The 16,578-nt window shown below is 48.4% G+C and overlaps 1 protein-coding gene across 1 annotated transcript in view; it reads left to right on the forward strand.

Moving 5' to 3' along the window:
* MARCH4 (membrane associated ring-CH-type finger 4) overlaps nucleotides 1–16,578 on the forward strand; it is a 120,103-nt gene that overhangs the window by 79,891 nt on the left and 23,634 nt on the right. Inside the window, exon 2 of the mRNA XM_005676518.3 lies at nucleotides 12,619–12,774. Within this exon, the coding sequence (XP_005676575.2) occupies nucleotides 12,619–12,774 (156 nt within the window). The remainder of the gene's footprint in view (nucleotides 1–12,618; nucleotides 12,775–16,578) is intronic.

Raw genomic sequence — 16,578 nt, forward strand, 5'->3', positions numbered from 1 at the left:
TAACAGGGCAGTGAGCAGCCCTGGAGACCCTGGCCTTCATCACCCTCTTATTACCTGTACTCGTTATCCAGGCCCCCGGGCAATTTTAAGTGTTCACAGGCTTCAGACGGATGAGTTTCATTTACAAGGTGGTAAAGTGCCGCAAATACAGAGACCCCACATCCACAGGGCAAGAGGGCAGCAGTTTCTGCCTCTGTCCTTCGGCTAGGATGTGAAGAGATTTAGGAAGGATCGACGGGCACATGAGTGACAACATAGTGATCTATGAAGAGCTCTCGCTGTGTGCCAGGCAGGGCTCCATGCACTCCTCACGGTGCACTAGCTCATTTGATCCTCATGACGCTCCGCGGAGCTGGAAGTGTCCTCAGTCTCCCTTTCCTTCTGAGCAGACTTGCCAGGGTCTCACGGGTGATCAGTGGCAGACCAGTCAGCCTGGTCCACTGGCCCGAGCAGCCAGGCTCTACCACCTCATGCATGCCAAGGGCTTAGAACAAACCTGGCCCCTGGGCATATTCGTGTGAGTTAGTAGGAAGGGCAGACACAGCAGCTGAAATAAAGCAGCTCGATGTAGCTGAAGGGCTGTGGCTCAGGGCACAACGTCCATCACCTAGCAAGTGGCAGAAGCAGGATTTGAACCTAGCAGTCACAGCTTGCATACAGGGCTTGGCACATAGTAAGTGCTCAGTAAGTTTTAGCGATCAGTATTTATTTTCCTCCTTTATTTTCATCTAAAAGTCTCAGAGTGATGTAGGAGACAGAAGGTTTGCTAAAGAGTATCTAGTCCAGAGCTTCACAAATGAGTCTTAGCCAACCTTGCTTCAAGAGAGGGGGATGGGTCTACATGAAATCAGAATCTCTGCAATCAAAGCTTGGGAATCTGAACACATAAGCTTTCCGGGTGATTCTTCTGTGTGTGAAATTCGGAGAACCAAGGGATCAAGGCTTAGCTGAAACCCATGTCAGAGGGTGGCAGAGCTGGAAAGAGTGCCCAGGAAAGACCCTACATTTTTGCTTTGTTAGAGTTGGCTATATACAAGATTCTAAGTGTCTGGAGCCATGATTCAGAGCATCTGTGAAGTATGACACAACATCACAGCTTGTTTACACTTGTAACCTCTGATGTATTCCCTAAACACATCAATCATGTATCAATGACTGCGGCTTCCCTGGTGGCTCAGACAATAAAGAATTTGCTTGCAATGCAGGAGATGAGGGTTCAAACCCTGGACTGGGAAGATCCCCTGGAGAAGGAAATGGCAAGTCATTCCATTATTCTTCCCTGGAGAATCCCATGGACAGAGGAGCCTAAAGGGCTACAGTTCATGGGGTTGCAAAGAGTTGGGCATGACTGAGTGACGAACACTTTTATTTTCATTCACTGTGACTGGAAAAGAATGTCTGTAGAATTTCACCACAACACCTCCAACTACATGAGCATTTTGCACCACTGAGGCTGGGCATCCTTCTGCCTGTGTACAGGGACTGTGGAGGGCTGACCCCGGGATGTCACTGAGTAATTGCCCTTCAACTTGCCATTGACTTGTGCCCTTGGCTTGGCCTGACTTGTGGGAAAGAGAGAGAACACGGTGACCTGGAATCTCTGAAATTTCAGCCTACTGGCCTGGAACCTTGGAAACGGGCCCAGCCCTCTGCTATATGCAAACAACCCAATTCTGGCCAGTGAGGTTTATCAAAGTTATGCTTTTCTATTAAATCAGGCAAAGGACCGAGGGTGAATCAACCTTTAACTTTAGCTCCTTGTTAACAATGGTGATGGTAAGTGGTACAGAAAAACACACAGACAGTATATGGCACATGTAGTTTACTAGAAATACAGATACGATTATGAATATCCACATAAAGTATGACCTTCTTTCTTTCTGCCAGCCCTTGTGGGGGTTGGTTTGTTTATTATGCAGATCATGTTTGACTTTATGGAATCAGATGTTATTTAAATTCAATTATTGTGAGGTTAAGTTCTTCCTGGTATCAGTTGAGTAAATTCAAAGGCAGTTAGAAGGAATAGGTACATTTGTCTTATTCCAGTTAAATTATAGGGAGAAAAGCAGTGCAGGAATAAAAAATTTATCATGAATAGAAAAACATGGTTTGGGGGGTTTGTTTGGGGCTTGTGTGTTTGTTTCCTATGTCTCTTTTTGTAGCCCTTTTTTTGAACTGATGAGCAGGAAGGCTGAAAAATCTTCCATGAAGAGGAAAGCAGATTATATGTCTGTGTGTGAGTGTGTATGTGTGTGTAGTGTTGTGTTTGTGAAAGTAAGTTACTGGTATGAGAGAACTGGAAATATTTATGTGGTTAATTGAATTTAGTATAGATAGCTCATTAAGGCCTTAAGTCTTCTCTTTCTACTTAGTAATAGAGTTTTCTTTTTTAAATCGAATTATCTTACAATGATTCCCTGTTTACCAGTGCCCACACTCTGTCAGTCTCCTAAAGCAGTGGCCCCCAACCTTTTAGGCACCAAGGACCAGTTTTGTGGGAGACAGTTTTTCCATGGACAGGGTGGGGGGTAGGGTACAGTGGCGGGTGGTGGTTTCAAGATGATTCAAGTGTATCACATTTATTGTGTACTTTATTTCTATTATTACATCAGCTCTGCCTCAGACCATCAGGCATTAGACAGAGGAGGTTGGAGGGCTCGGCTTTGGTGTCATTGAGGGAGGAAGTGAGAAGCTTGGGCCTGGTCTGGCTGGAAAGGGAGCATGTCAAGTGCTATGGATGAGTAGCCAGAAAGGGCTCCAGCCAGAAAACAAATTTCTGCCTGCATGCTGCCCAACACAACACGCAGAGAATTCAGAATGCCTTGTCTATGTATAATCCTGGATTCCAGGGCCATGGGGATCTTTGAAGGTCATCTTGCAATCAGCCTGCTTCCCAGAGATAAACAGGAAGCTTGCTTTCTCATCCCCCTGGGTGGCAGGAGCCACCCCTACTCCGATTTATCCGCCACAACCTTGGCTGGTGAGAAGGTCTCATGATAGCTCATCTTTCTTGATCCCAAGTCCAAGATACATTGACCTCTTGCAGTTTTGCGGAATCAAGAAATCACTGTCTGGTGGCCTGCGTGAAAAAGATGCTGGAAACTTGTAGGTTTTCCTTCTATTTACTTTCCCCACTTGTGTTTCCCCTTTGTGTAGTTGGTTGATATTATGAACCAGTTTGGTTGTGCCCATAAGTTGGGAGGATGTGTCCTTGATAAGCCTTCCTCTTAGCTTGCTGTTCAGTTGCTAAGTCGTGTCCAGCTCTTTGTGACCCCATGGAGTGCAGCACACCAGGTTTCACTGTCCTTCACTGTCTCCTGGAGTTTGCTCAGATTCATGTCCATTGAGTCGGTAACCCTGTTAGCTGGTGCCCCAGATATGCGGAACCTAGTTAGTGACACAAAACAGTTCTATGCTTTCCTGTCAATAGTCCTTCATCATAGGTGCCATCTAGGATGGACAGGGAGGAGTCTCCTTTCTTTGGCATCCCTCCTAATTCTCCTCTACAGCCTCAGTGACCTTTTCCTATTCCTGTGCCCATTCCTCACCCCCTGCACCATACACACAGGCTTCACTCCACTCAGGAGGGGGAGTTCTGATTTTAAGGCTTTTGGTCCTCTGAGTCTTCACAATGGAGCATCTACAAGGCAAGTGAATGTTTCCTTGTGAATACAGACCACATCTCAGAGAAACTTCTAATGCATTTCTATGCTTATAAAAATTGCTGTCTCTTAATTTTGACTCAACAAATGTCTACTCCCTGCCAAGAGTGGGAGTATGAGGAGGAAGTTGGGGGGAGGGTGAGTTAATTCCATTATGTCCTCACTCACCACTACCACCACCACCACATCAATTAATACTCAGTGAACACTGCCTGGAATGGGGTTCAGAGGAGAGAGGCAAAGGGGAGAAGAGTTTTCACCTTTGCATTTATACATTAACAGGGATCCAGCAAGGCCATCTCTTTTGTCAGGGCTGGAAAGGTAAGGATATGATGAACAAGGCTGCTGGGGTAGGGGGAGAGATGGGAGGCAGGTGGCATGAGCTGGCAGAGAAGCGGTGGGTGTGGGCAGCCTGATGGACAGAGCTTTACCCTGCCTTTCTCTTGAGCAAGTAACAACCTCTCTGAGTGGGTATCATCATATAGTAAAGCAGGAGAAATGATATTAGCTTCATTAAGTTATTGAGGTAGTAGATGATATAATGTCTATCTTGTTAGAACTCTGAGATGTTTACAACACTAGGATTATTAAGAAGAAGGGAATATTATTCAAAGAAGGAAGGAAGGCAGAGAGGGAGGAAATTGATCACTGTTTGACATAGGTGTGAAGGTGGCCTTTGAGACAAGATCAGCCATAATACCTATTATAACCATTTCCATGTTGGTCTAGCATTTACTGAGACCTGCTTGTGTGCCAGGCAGGGTGATAAATATATGTTCTTATGACCCTCTTCCCCCAATTTCATGGCTGCTCCCTTTTATTTTAATAGAAATGGTAATCAGTGCTGCCAGGAATTCTATTTTATGTTACTAGTCTAATTACTCCTAAGCTCTCCCAGATGACTTTGTAAACCAATTCTCAGACCTCCATACCTTCTCCCCCAGTTCCAGTCTCAGTCCACAGCTTTGCTTTATCTAAAAAAAAAAAGCAGAGAGAAAACTTGCCCAATGTTCTCATCCAACTGGATCCATCAGCAGCTTTCTTGAGAGACTTTGTCTTCTTCTTTGGCTTCTGAAACATCACATTCTCCTCTCAGCACACTGACCTTCCCTCTCAGGCTTTTCTACTGATCCTTTCCTATCTTCTAAGCTCCAACATCTTGACATCCTGCAGGAAGCAGTTCTGGTAGCCCTCCCTCTTCCTACCTGCCCTCACTCCAGGGTTTGTGGCTTTAAAAACCATCTGTAGGCCAGTGACTCAGGTGTATATACTGAGGCTAGAGCTTTCCCCTAAACTCTAGATTAATGTATATCACATTCCCACTTGGATATTTAACAGGCATCTCAAAATTGACACATCCCCAAATGAGCTCACAACCTACCCTCCAAAACCTGCCCTCCCTCAGTCTTTCCCATCTCAACTTGAATGCAACTCTCCACCCCTCACTGCTCAGATCTCCATCATCCTTGACTTCTCTCATCCATCACACCTAATCCATCAGCAAATCTTAACATCTGTATCTTCAAAAATAAATCCAGAAGCCACTTCTTAGAACTTTCACTGCTACCCTTCTGGTTTAAAGCACCATTATTGCTCACCTGGATTACTGCAAGAGCCTCTTGGCTCCTTACTTGGTCCTTACTTCCTTCCAGTCTATTTTCAATACAGAAGGCGGAAGGCACCTGTTAAATACAGTCAGATCATGTCACTCTCTTCTGCCCAAAACACGCCTGTGATTTCCCATCCCATTCACAATAAATGACAAGTCCTTAAAACAGCCCACCAGCCTTGTCTGGCTTGGCCCCCATTCTTGATCCCCATTATACCTCTGACTTCATCTACCCTGGGACATGCCAAACAGGCTTCTGCCTCAGGGCCTTTGTACTTGATGTTCTCTGCCCGAATGCTCAGGTCTCATACACCTACATGGCTTGCTCCCTCATTATCCTCAGGTCTTCTGTCAAATGTCCCCACTTGTAGAATTTCAACTTGTCCCCTCCCTGGTATCTCATCTTCCTTATTTTTCTCCATAATAGCACATAACAGCATGCCATGTACTTACAGCTACTTGTTTATCTTATTTATTTATTTTTAAAAAGATGTTTAGATGTGGACCATTTTTAAAGGTTTTGTTGAATTTGTTACAACACTGCTTCTGTTTTATGTTTCTGTTTTTTGGCTGCGAAGCATATAGGGTCTTAGCTCCCCGACCAGGGATCGAACTCACACCCTCTATCTTGGAAGGCAAAGTCTTAACCACTGGACTGCCAGGGAAGTCCCTTGATTATCTTTTTAAAATGTCTGTCTTTCTTGACCAGAGAACTTTGGTTAGTAACATTCACTGCTGTATCCTTGTCACCTCATATAGAACTTGGAACATACTACGTGTATATTTGATGAAGGCCCAGAGAGGTTAAGCAACTTGCCCGGGGTCACACAGATCATAAGAGCCTGGATATACTCAAGTCTGTCTGGGATTAGAGTCCAAGCTCTTAACCACCATGTTAGTGTCAATAAAGGGAAATGTCCCTGAACTGCACCCCAAGGCTGTTGTGTCTATTGCTTCCCTTGTTCTAGTCTCCCAGAACTGCAAACTATTGAACAGCAGGACTGGGGCTGCTTTTTCATTTTTTTCTTTCTGGCAAGGATGCCTGGTGCCCATGTGGGTGGCAGGGGAAGTCTTTGGCTTACCTGCCAACTGCCATGGCAACCAGGTAACCTAAGGACTCCAGAAGCAAGTCCTTTCAGATTGGGAGGGGAGAAAAGCTGAAGCAAGGCAGAAATAAACAGGAAGAAATTTGTGAATGAAGAAACGACTGGAGTCTTGTTCCTGCAGCTTGCTGTGTCATTTGGCAGCGAGGTGAATCCATCCTGTTTTCTTCCCCACCCGCCAGCTCAGCCACAGCCACAGGCTGCGGATCACCTTGTCCTGCCTCCAGCATAACCCCACTTAACCCATCCAAGCAGCCTTCTGTTCAGCCTCCCCAGGAAAGGAGGACTCCAAACATTCTCAGTGACCCCTGCTAACACAGAGGGCAGTCCTGGGCCAGAAGCTGGGAGACCTGTGTCCTAACCCCTAATCCACTTTACCAGGGTGGACTCTTGGGCATTTCTTTCATCACAGTCTCCCTCTAGGCTCAGCTGACCCTGTACTTCAGGCATGGTTTACTTATTCGATTGTGGGAGCATAGAATAGAGTTGTAGTAGAAAACCTATGGAATTAAAGTCATTATGGAAAGGCAAGTTGAAATTGTAATGTTTTCACAAGAGGACTTACTCAGGCCAGGCTCTGTGTCCAGCACCTGGCTTGCATGATCTCAGTCCATTCTTACAGCCATGCTTTGAGGAGGTTAAGAGTTGTCTGCAATGGAAAAGTGAAGAAAGAGAACCTCAGAGAGGTTAAGAGACTTGCTCAAGTTTGCATAGCCAGTAAGTGTTGAAGAGGGTTGGGTTGGGGAGGCTGGGATGGGTGTATATGCACTGCTGTAGATGAGGTAGATGGCTGGTGAGAACGTACTATATAGCTCAGGGGTGTGGGGAAAAAGAAGGTACAACCTGCTTGTAGGACATATATGAAGTTAAAAATGCATTCTAACATACTGGGGTACAGACAAATGCTGTTTGACAACTCCACTTACACAAGGTGCTTGGGGCTTCCCAGGTGGCACTAGTGGTAAAGAACCTGCCTGCTAGTGCAGGAGCTGTAAGAGGTGCAGTTTTGATCCCTGGGTCAGGATGATCCCCTAGAGGAGGGCATGGCAACCTGCTCCAGTATTCTTGCCTGGAGAATCCAATAGACAGAGGAGCCTGGCGGGCTATGGTCTGTAGGGTCCCAGAGTCAGACACGACTGAAACGACTTAGCATGCACACGCACGAGGTTCCTAGAGTAGTCCAATTCAGGCAGTCAGAAAGTCCTTTGGTAGATGCCAGGGGCTGGAGGCTGGGGGGTATGGGGAGTTAGTGTTTAATGGGGACAGAGTTTCAGTTTAGGAAGGTGATAATGTTGGGACTTGCTCAGCAAGGTGAACATACTGAGTTCCACTGAACTGTACAGTTAAACATGGTGACAATATATGTTTTATATCATGTGACTTTTACCACAATAAAAAAACATTTAAAAAGGAGAAAAGGATGCATTTAAATCTAAGGGGTTGGTTTTCAAACACTCTGCTCTTCACCCCTCCCTTACACTGGGTCCCATGGGGGCCAGGGGATTAGAGAAGTTCTGATTTTTCTTGACTTAGTCATTCCCAGGGTGGTCTCTGGGCCCCAAAGCTCTGAGCAGATCATCCAGGAAGTGTCTGGTGCCCTTTGCATTTAATGAGCCCCTTTGATCTGTGGAGTTTGCTGAACACTGCAGACAAGATGGGGATAATCCTCCAGCCCAAAGGCTGGACCCTCAGGAGCTGGGCTGGAGGGGTTCATCCTCTGCCTTACCCTGGTGCTCATCCAGCCTATGAATGCACCTTTACTGTGTAACTCTGACGTGCCTGGTCCTATGGGGTATGCAGGATCACCCCGAAGCCTAGAGAAAACAACTGAAGCGTGATTAAGGGCTGAACTGTGGGTGATGATGCAGGGACAGAAAATAGGTCCAGAGCGGCCCCTTCCAGACTTGGTGAAAGGGCCGGTGCTGGAGCAGAGAGGGAGAGACAAGAAGAGACCCATGGGCACAGATGTGCAAGGGACAGCAGGAACCAGAGTACAGAGAGGGATGAGCAGAGTGGGGCAAGAAGCTGATTCTGATGTCAGAAAGACCTGGCTTTTTTTTTTTTTCTGGCCATGACACTGGCTGGCTGAGTGACCTTGGGTTGGTCATTTAACCTTTCTCTTTAATAGGAGTCACTGTTATATTGAGAGATGTTTACCACCTCTATTTCCATGTTCCACAATGAAATGAAGTGAAGTTGCTCAGTCGTGTCCGACTCTTTGTGACCCATGGACTGTAGCCCACCAAGCTCCTCCGTCCATGGGTTTCTCCAGGCAAGAATACTGGAGTGGGTTGCCATTTCCTTCTCAAGGGGATCTTCCCGACCCAGGGATCAAACCCAGGTCTCCCACATTGCAGGCAGACGCTTTAACCTCTGCACCACCACCATATTAGCTTGTAATAAAGTTGACTGGAAAGAACATTCTCCTTCAGTCTAACCTGAATCTATCTGGCTTTGGCTCATTCAATCTTTCTTGTTCCAGGAAAAGTACAGGTTGACCAGCCAAAGATAGTCCAGGGTCCAGATTAAGGCCTCTTAGAAGCCCTAAACACAAAAAGATTATGGCCCTCCTCCCCAATGTACATAAAAATATGCCAAATCATAAAGTAAAAAACTTATGTGAATGCCAAGGTTAAAATAGCTTTTTTTGCAGATTTTTTCCCCCCTAAAATCCTGGATCACTTCCTTCATCAAAGTTAAACTTTTCTAGCAGCTTCGGTATCCTTGTTTTCCAGTGTTGGTGGCACCCAAAGCAAGCCTCTGTTCTACCTTTGGGTTGTCCAATCCAGGGAAAGTGCGGGGACTGGGAGCTCCAGGGGAAATGGCACACCTTTGGCATCATGGTCTGTGGCCAGGCACCGGGACCAGGCCAGGTCATGCTCCTTCCTTCTCCAGATAACTAGAGGCCCCAGGGATGGTCCCCCATCCAGAGCCATGGTGGAGAGCCCAGGTCTTGTTAGTTATGCCTGGCCAGCGGCTCGTCCTCCCCTGTCTCATGGCTGCCGCGTTAGAAAGCAAAGAGAACAGCCTTCGCTGTTGCTTGGCACCGTTGCCGGGGACCGGAAGTACTGTCTCTTACCTGATTGGCAATCTGACATGGCTGCCTAACAACCCGATTAATCAGACCCAGCTCATCCTGTTAGAATTAATGAGCCTAGGAGATGCTGCCATGAATAATGAGGGCTTTTGCCCCTCCTTCAGCGCCTCTCCTCCCCCTCCCGTTCCTATTTTTTTCTCAGAGCCACGCAGCAACTACTCATTACTGAGGACCTGGAGGCCTCCATGGGTGTGGTGAGCACCTGGCGTTGTGGGCATCTCCTGCCTGTCCTACTCTGCCTGGAGCCAGAGGCTGGCCATGTCCTAGAGGAGCGAAACCTCTCACTCATCAGACAGCTCTGCGCACACTGCACTGCTTAAGTGGGATGGGGTATGGGACTTCCCCGGCAGTCCAGCAGCCAAGACTCCATGCTTCCTCTGCAGGGGTCCTGGGTTCCATCTGATCCCCAGTCAGGGAACTAAGATCCCACATGCCAAGTGGCATGGCTGCAAAAAAAAAAAAAAGAGTATCTGTTTCACGTACTGCACTAGGTGCTAAGGATGCAAAGACGGACATAAGATGCATCCTGCTGCTGTGAGGGGTCATGGTATAGTGACCCAGAGACACATGGGGAAGTGCTTTCACAGTGGGTATGGGAGGGTTCCTGGCCTGCAGCCACCGTGAGGAGGCCTGTCAACACAAAAGGAGCAGAGTGGGGAACCAGAGAGGATTTTATGAGGTGGTGGCACCCTGAGTATTTCCATCACCAGGTTCCTTCATCATACATACACGTGTGGAGTGCTGGGCACTGAGTGAAGTGCTGGGGTCCCAAGGTCAACAAGATGGACATGGCTCCTGTTCTTATGGAATAGGCTGTCTCATCTTCATTCCTCTGGGCCAGGCAGGAAACCTGAGCAGACAATTGAATTATGTTTTCACTTGCTCAACACAAAGGCTGTTGAAGGCTTACTGGGTGTAGTCTAGGCACTGGGAGAATGAATGCAAAGATGAACAACATCCCATCCCTGCCTCCTGGGGCTCCTCTGACGGGGCAGTGGATAGGCGTATGCCAAGGGCCTCAGAAGGTTACACTGACAAGGTGCTCAGAAATCAAGGCACTGCACTCAACCTAGAGAAATCAGGGATGACTCCCTGTAGAAGGTGGCTTTGGAACCATCATGAAGACAGAAAAGCAATTGGACAGGTACACCAGGTGCAGAAAGACACTCTAGACCTCATCCAGGCTGAGGGGTAGTCTTTGAGTGACAGGAGTTGAAGTGAAAGGGAAAGATGATTCCATGCATCTTGGGAGAAAAGGACTGTTTCTATAGTCTACAGCAAAGAGTATGACTAAATACACAAATAAAGATCTGTAACTAATAGGTCAGGAGCTCCTGTGCCTGCTTATCCTAAGTTGGGAACAAGACGTGGTTTCTCGAATAGTGAAATCCCCAAATTCCCAGGTGGATCAGTGGATAAAGAATCCACCTGCAAAGCAAGATACACAGATTTGATTCCTGGGTGGGGAAGATCCTCTGGAGAAGAAAATGGCAACCCACTCCAGTATTTTTGCCTAGGAAATCCCATGGACAGAAGAGCCTGGCAGGCTACAGTCCATAGGGTTGCAAAAGAATTGGACACCACTTGGCGACTAAACCACCATCACCATATTAAAAGGGACATGGCTTCAGTGAGCATATCGCAAACACCATCATGGGGCTTAGGGAATGGGCTGTGCCTGGCAGCTTCTGGGTCCTTTGACAGGAGTGATGCAGAAGGCATCTCCTTCAAAATAGATGAGCTGGGGGAGGAAGCACGTGGGAAGTAAGGAAGGGGGCCTTGGGATGGGTCAGAAGGGAGCAGAAGTTGGGGAGTTGGGTGGGACCCACTCCTAAAGTCCCTGAGAAGGTTAATGAAGACGCTGGTGGACAGGAGTCAGGAGGTAGAAATGACAGGCTCTAAGCGAGGAGGGAGAAAGAGGGGAAAGGGAGGGGGAGGAGAGAAGGGAGTGAGGGAGGCCCTTGGGGGCCCGCAGCATCAGGACCAGCAGGGAGTGGGTGCAGGCTTCAGTTGTGGTCATGTGGCGTGTGGTCATGTGACATGTGGTCATGTGACATGTGGTCACAGGAGGCTCTGGAGACTGAGTCCAGCCTTGCAGTCCACAAGGAGCTTCAACTCTGGCACTGTCTTTGCCTCCCTGCTTCTAGTGAAGCCTGCTCCAAGCTGGGCTTGCCAACCACTCCCAGCCAGTCCCAAGGGACATGCTGAGAGGGCCCCAGGCCTTCAGAGGGGGCATCTGCTCAGCCTCCTAGGTCTCCAGGATCCAAGCCTGCCACGTTTTTGTTGCTCTGGGACCAGGGGCAAGAGGCTTCACAGAGGGGATCTGGGTCTCTATGGGTTGTGCTGCAGAAGAGTGCAAAGGCTCAGGACCAGAACTCCAAAGCCAGGCCAAATGATCTTCATGACATGTATTCAAAGCTTGGGTTTGCTGTTGAGATTTGACTACGGGGAAGTTTTGCATAAACGCTTGCCTCCCTGGAACACAGAGTCCCACATCTGCAGCAGATGATGTCTGTCTCTTCAACCCGCCAATCCATTCCAGTTCCCTCCAGCTGGCTTCAGTCACAGTGTGGCCTGTCTGTCCCTGAGAGCATTTGGGTTTGAGACCCCTGGCTGTACCTTTAAAGAGAAGCCTACCTAGGCTGACACCCGCTTTGGATGGCAGAGAACTTCCATGGAGATCCTCTCACTCGTTTTCATAGAAGCCCTAGGACTTGGGAAGTACCAAGTAGGAGCCAGGAGCTCAGAACTGTTAGTTGAATTCACTGAAATTGGGAACCTGGAGCCCAGGCCTCCTCCCAACCAAGTCTGTGGTCTGGTCTGGAGAGACCAGAGACATGGAGGGTTGGGGGCAAAGCAACTCTGAAGGCAAACTCCCCGCCCCTTCCCCTCATTGCTGAGGTCTGGCTTCCTGGTGGCTGAGATGGTAAAGCGTCTGCCTGTAATGTGGGAGACCTGGGTTCAGTCCCTGCGTTGGGAAGATCCCCTGGAGAAGGAAATGGCAACCCACTCCATTACTCTTGCCTGGAAAATTCCATGGATGGAGGAGCCTGGTAGGCTACAGTCCATGGGGTCGCAAAGAGTAGGACACGACTGAGCAACCTCACTGGTTCACTGGCTCACCACCCTGCGCCTCTCTCCCTGCAGGGGGAGCTGCTGAGCCCGTGCCGCTGCGATGGCTCCGTCAAGTGCACGCACCAGCCTTGCCTCATCAAGTGGATCAGCGAGCGGGGCTGCTGGAGCTGCGAGCTGTGCTACTACAAGTACCACGTAATCGCCATCAGCACAAAGAACCCTCTGCAGGTAAGGCCCGGGGCTGCCCCTGGGGCGCTGCGGCGAGGGCCGGGCTTCCCCACACCCCGTGATCTCCGGACGTGAGTCACCTTAGAGCTCCGGGGCTTTGGAGGAAGGCAAAGAGATGGGCCAGGTGGGCGAGACCGAGGATGGAGAGTGGGCAGGAGGGCAGGAAAGAATTTTTGTGTTTTCTCTTAAGCCTCAGCCAGAAGAGGAGAAAGGGGTGGGATCAAGAGACAGAAATAGATAAGAGAAGGAAACATGGAAGAGAGAAAAAGTGAGTTCATGGATAAATGAAATAAGGAAAAGGAGCAAGAAGAAAAGAGGAGAGGGAGGGAGGAAACAATAAGAAAGAGAGAACAGAGTGCAAAAAGGCAAAGAGGCAGGGTGGGACGGTGAGGAGAAAGACTGTGATGAGGTTAAGGGCAGAAAAGAAGAAATGAGAGCAGAGACTGAATGCTATGTCCCAAGCTTGACGGTGCCTGGAATCCCAACAAAACGCAGGGTGGGGCCTGATAGTCTCCATTCCAACAAGCTACCCAGTGATGCTGCTGCTCCTGGTCCACAGACCTCACCTCTTACGACAGGGACTAGAGAAAGACCGAGACGAGACACAAGAGGGGATCAGAGGAAGAGAAAAGATGGGGCAGGAAGGAAAAGGGAGAGAATATAAAGAGTCCATGAAGGTCAAGGGCAGGAAGGCCAGGGTTCAGATGGGGTCTGCGGAACAGATTCACACGGGGCCGGGCTGTCAGATCAGAGGCCCCCACTCCCCCCACGGTCCTCCCGACCCCTCCCACCCTGCCCTGAGACATCTGTTATCCCCAGAAGAGCTGACAGCCCCTGTGCCACCTCATAAATCCTCCACATCACACAGCTCTCCCCTGCGAGGCACACACACAGAGAGAGGGCACTTTGCTTCTGAAAATACCTTCACATAGACACGGTCAGCCAGTGAAGCTGCCACGTCATCAATTAGCCAGCATGCTGGCGAGGGTGCGGGGAACTCCAGCAGCTTGGCACAGTTGTCTCTCTCCTGTCTGAGGGGGTGAGAGAGAGTCAGTGCTGCTGCCCCAGCAGAGCGAGTGGCTTGGGGATGATGGTGGGCTGGGATCTCTGCATGGAAGGGCAGCTGCAAACACCCAGAGCTGCAGTGTCCTTGCAGCGGGGGCCAGCCCGGGATGGGGGGGTCATTATTGCTAGAAGGGAGCCTTAGAACCCCTAGGCACCTCAGTCATCCTGATGGTGCACCAAAAAGTCAGAACAAGAGGTGCCTCCCCATGCGCTGGTTCCATCCTCAGCTACTCATTTCAAAATCTTGAAGTGTCTTAAAATAGCAGTGTCTGATTCCAGGCCCTGGGGTGCATTAACTCTTCTTTCTTAGCCGATTCAAGCCTTGGAAAAGGGTCAGAATCCAAACCCACCAGCTCAGTGCCCCCTTGGCTCTGTCCTTGGCTCATAAACAGGCATCAGCCCTTGACACAAAAAGGGAAGAAACATTTAGGGATAACTTTTTCCTGGGGGTTGTTGTTCAGTCTCTCAGTGTTGTCTGACTCTTTGAGACCCCCTGGAGTGCAGCACGCCAGGCTTCCCTGTCCTTCACTATCTCCTGAAGTTTGCTCAGACTCATGTCCATTGAATCGATGATGCCATCCAACCATCTCATCCTCTGTTGCCCTCTTTTCCTCCTGCCCTCAATCTTTCCCAGCATCAGGGTCTTTTCCAATGAATCTTTTCCTGGGAGTAAAGAAAAGAAAAGATTATTCTAATCTCACAAGTGCCTTAAGCAAATGGCAATATTGACATTGCCTTTCTACTTTATTCTTTATTCTTAAGTTACTACTTAAGAATAACTTTGTCTTTTATTGTGCCCATCTTTGCATGAAATGTTCCCTTGGTATCTCTGATTTTCTTGAAGAGATCTCTAGTCTTTCTCATTATATTGATTTCCTCTATTTCTTTGCATCGATCACTTAAGAAGTCTTTATTTCTCCTTGCGTTTCTTTGGAACTCTGGAATAAGTTTATCAAGTTACTACTTAAGAATAATTCTTAAGTTACTAATTAAGAATAAATTTATTCTTAAGCTACTGCTGTGTCTTTAACTGTGAGTTTCTAGTCATGGAGATTCTGATTCTGTTACTTTTGGATTGTGACTGGACCTCATTGCATTCAGTGGTGTGTGCTCAGAAAATGCCATTTCACTCTTGCAGATAGTACCAGAAGAAGGAAGTAGTCTGGACTAGCAGCAGTACTGTGTGTTTGTGGCCCAAATTGACCCAATTACATGTCTTGGGCTCCTCAGTCCCAGCCAAGTGTGAGATGACTGCCTGCTCAGCCATGGTGGGGCAACTTCTGATCCCCCTCATCTGTGGTGGAGGATGGAGCAGGCAAGCTCTACCGAGAGAAAGCAGAACAATGGATGGGGTGCCGGGGCTAACTGCTGTCAGAGTAGGGAGGTTTCTTCCAAGTCTCCGATGTCTCATCTCTTGGTTCATGACCCCATAAAACATTCTGAGAAACAGTGGGCATGATAGCATGTTATCTCGGTGACCCTCTGCAAGCTTTGTTTCTAGGAAGAGCTCTTGAGAAAGGTGGCATTTCAGTGTAGCCCTGTGGTCTCAAGGCTCTGTGGATGCCTCTCATCCTCTTTGCTACATCTGAACTGCAGTTATATTCATGAACATTTAATTAGTGCTTACCGGGGCCTGTTGTTGTTCTAAGTGTTCACATATATAATTTAATACTAAAAACAACCCAATGCAATGGGTACTATTATCATTCCCAATTTACAGATGAGACAATGGAGGCACAGAGGGGTCAACAATTTGCCCGAGGTCACCCTGGTGGAGCAGGGTTATATCCAGGGGTCTGACTCCTGAGTCTGGCCCTTCACCTCTACCCTACACACCCAGCATGGAGTTTGCTAAGTATGGTTATGAATACTCCTACCTTGCCATGCATTAATATAAACAGGAATGGAAATGATGGCAGCAGGTACCCTTTAATTTCACTTAATTCTCACAATACTCTAGGAAACAATTATCTCCACTTTTTGGAAGTCCTGATAACTTATTGACTTCTCCTAGGTCACACTCCGTGAGTTGGAGCAGAGCTGAGCTAGGATTGGGTCACCAGGCCCTTGCTCACTGCCTCTTCTTGTTATAAGGAAAGTCTCATCTGTCTTCATGCTCTTGCCCCTTGGTCTCTCCATTCACTGCACAGAGGGGCATGGAGAAGTCTCTGGATGCGTTGATCAGGAGCTTGCTGGGGATGAAGAAGCTCCGGGGATCCAGTAGGGGCAGAGCCTGCTCCCTGGGGAGCCCTTCCCCATCTCCCTGGGAGACCAGAGAGCTCCCCTGTCCTCTCCTTTCTCCTTGTGACTCTGCTCCCCATGTCGCTTGTGGAGCCTCCCATGGGGCAGACAGGAGGGAAGCCTTGGGCATAGCACCCCATCCTGCTTTTTCTTCTTCCTGCTTCAAATCATAGTTGGGGTGCTGTATGGCTTCCACAAGTGGCTTGGGGCTGGTAGGAAGGACTTTAGGGATTAAGGGGAGCTTCCTCTGCCTCTCCATTTGGGGTTTCTTCTGTCTAGAGCAGAAGAAGGGGAGGGTGTTGATGTCATAGAGGTAGAAACAAAAAGCTCAATCGGGAGCCCTCTTCACAGAGAGGGAGGCTGGCTCTGGAAAAAGTATTTGCCCTCTATTAGAGGAGTCCTTGGGTTCAGGCCATCTTCTGGAAAATTCCTGTTATGTGTAACCCTAGGCGGGGTGGAAAGAGCAGTGGAAAATGTAAAGGCCCAATTACCTGTAAC

Source organism: Capra hircus, chromosome 2 (assembly GCF_001704415.2).
Source record: "Capra hircus breed San Clemente chromosome 2, ASM170441v1, whole genome shotgun sequence".
In the NCBI taxonomy this organism is placed as follows: Eukaryota; Metazoa; Chordata; class Mammalia; order Artiodactyla; family Bovidae; genus Capra; species Capra hircus.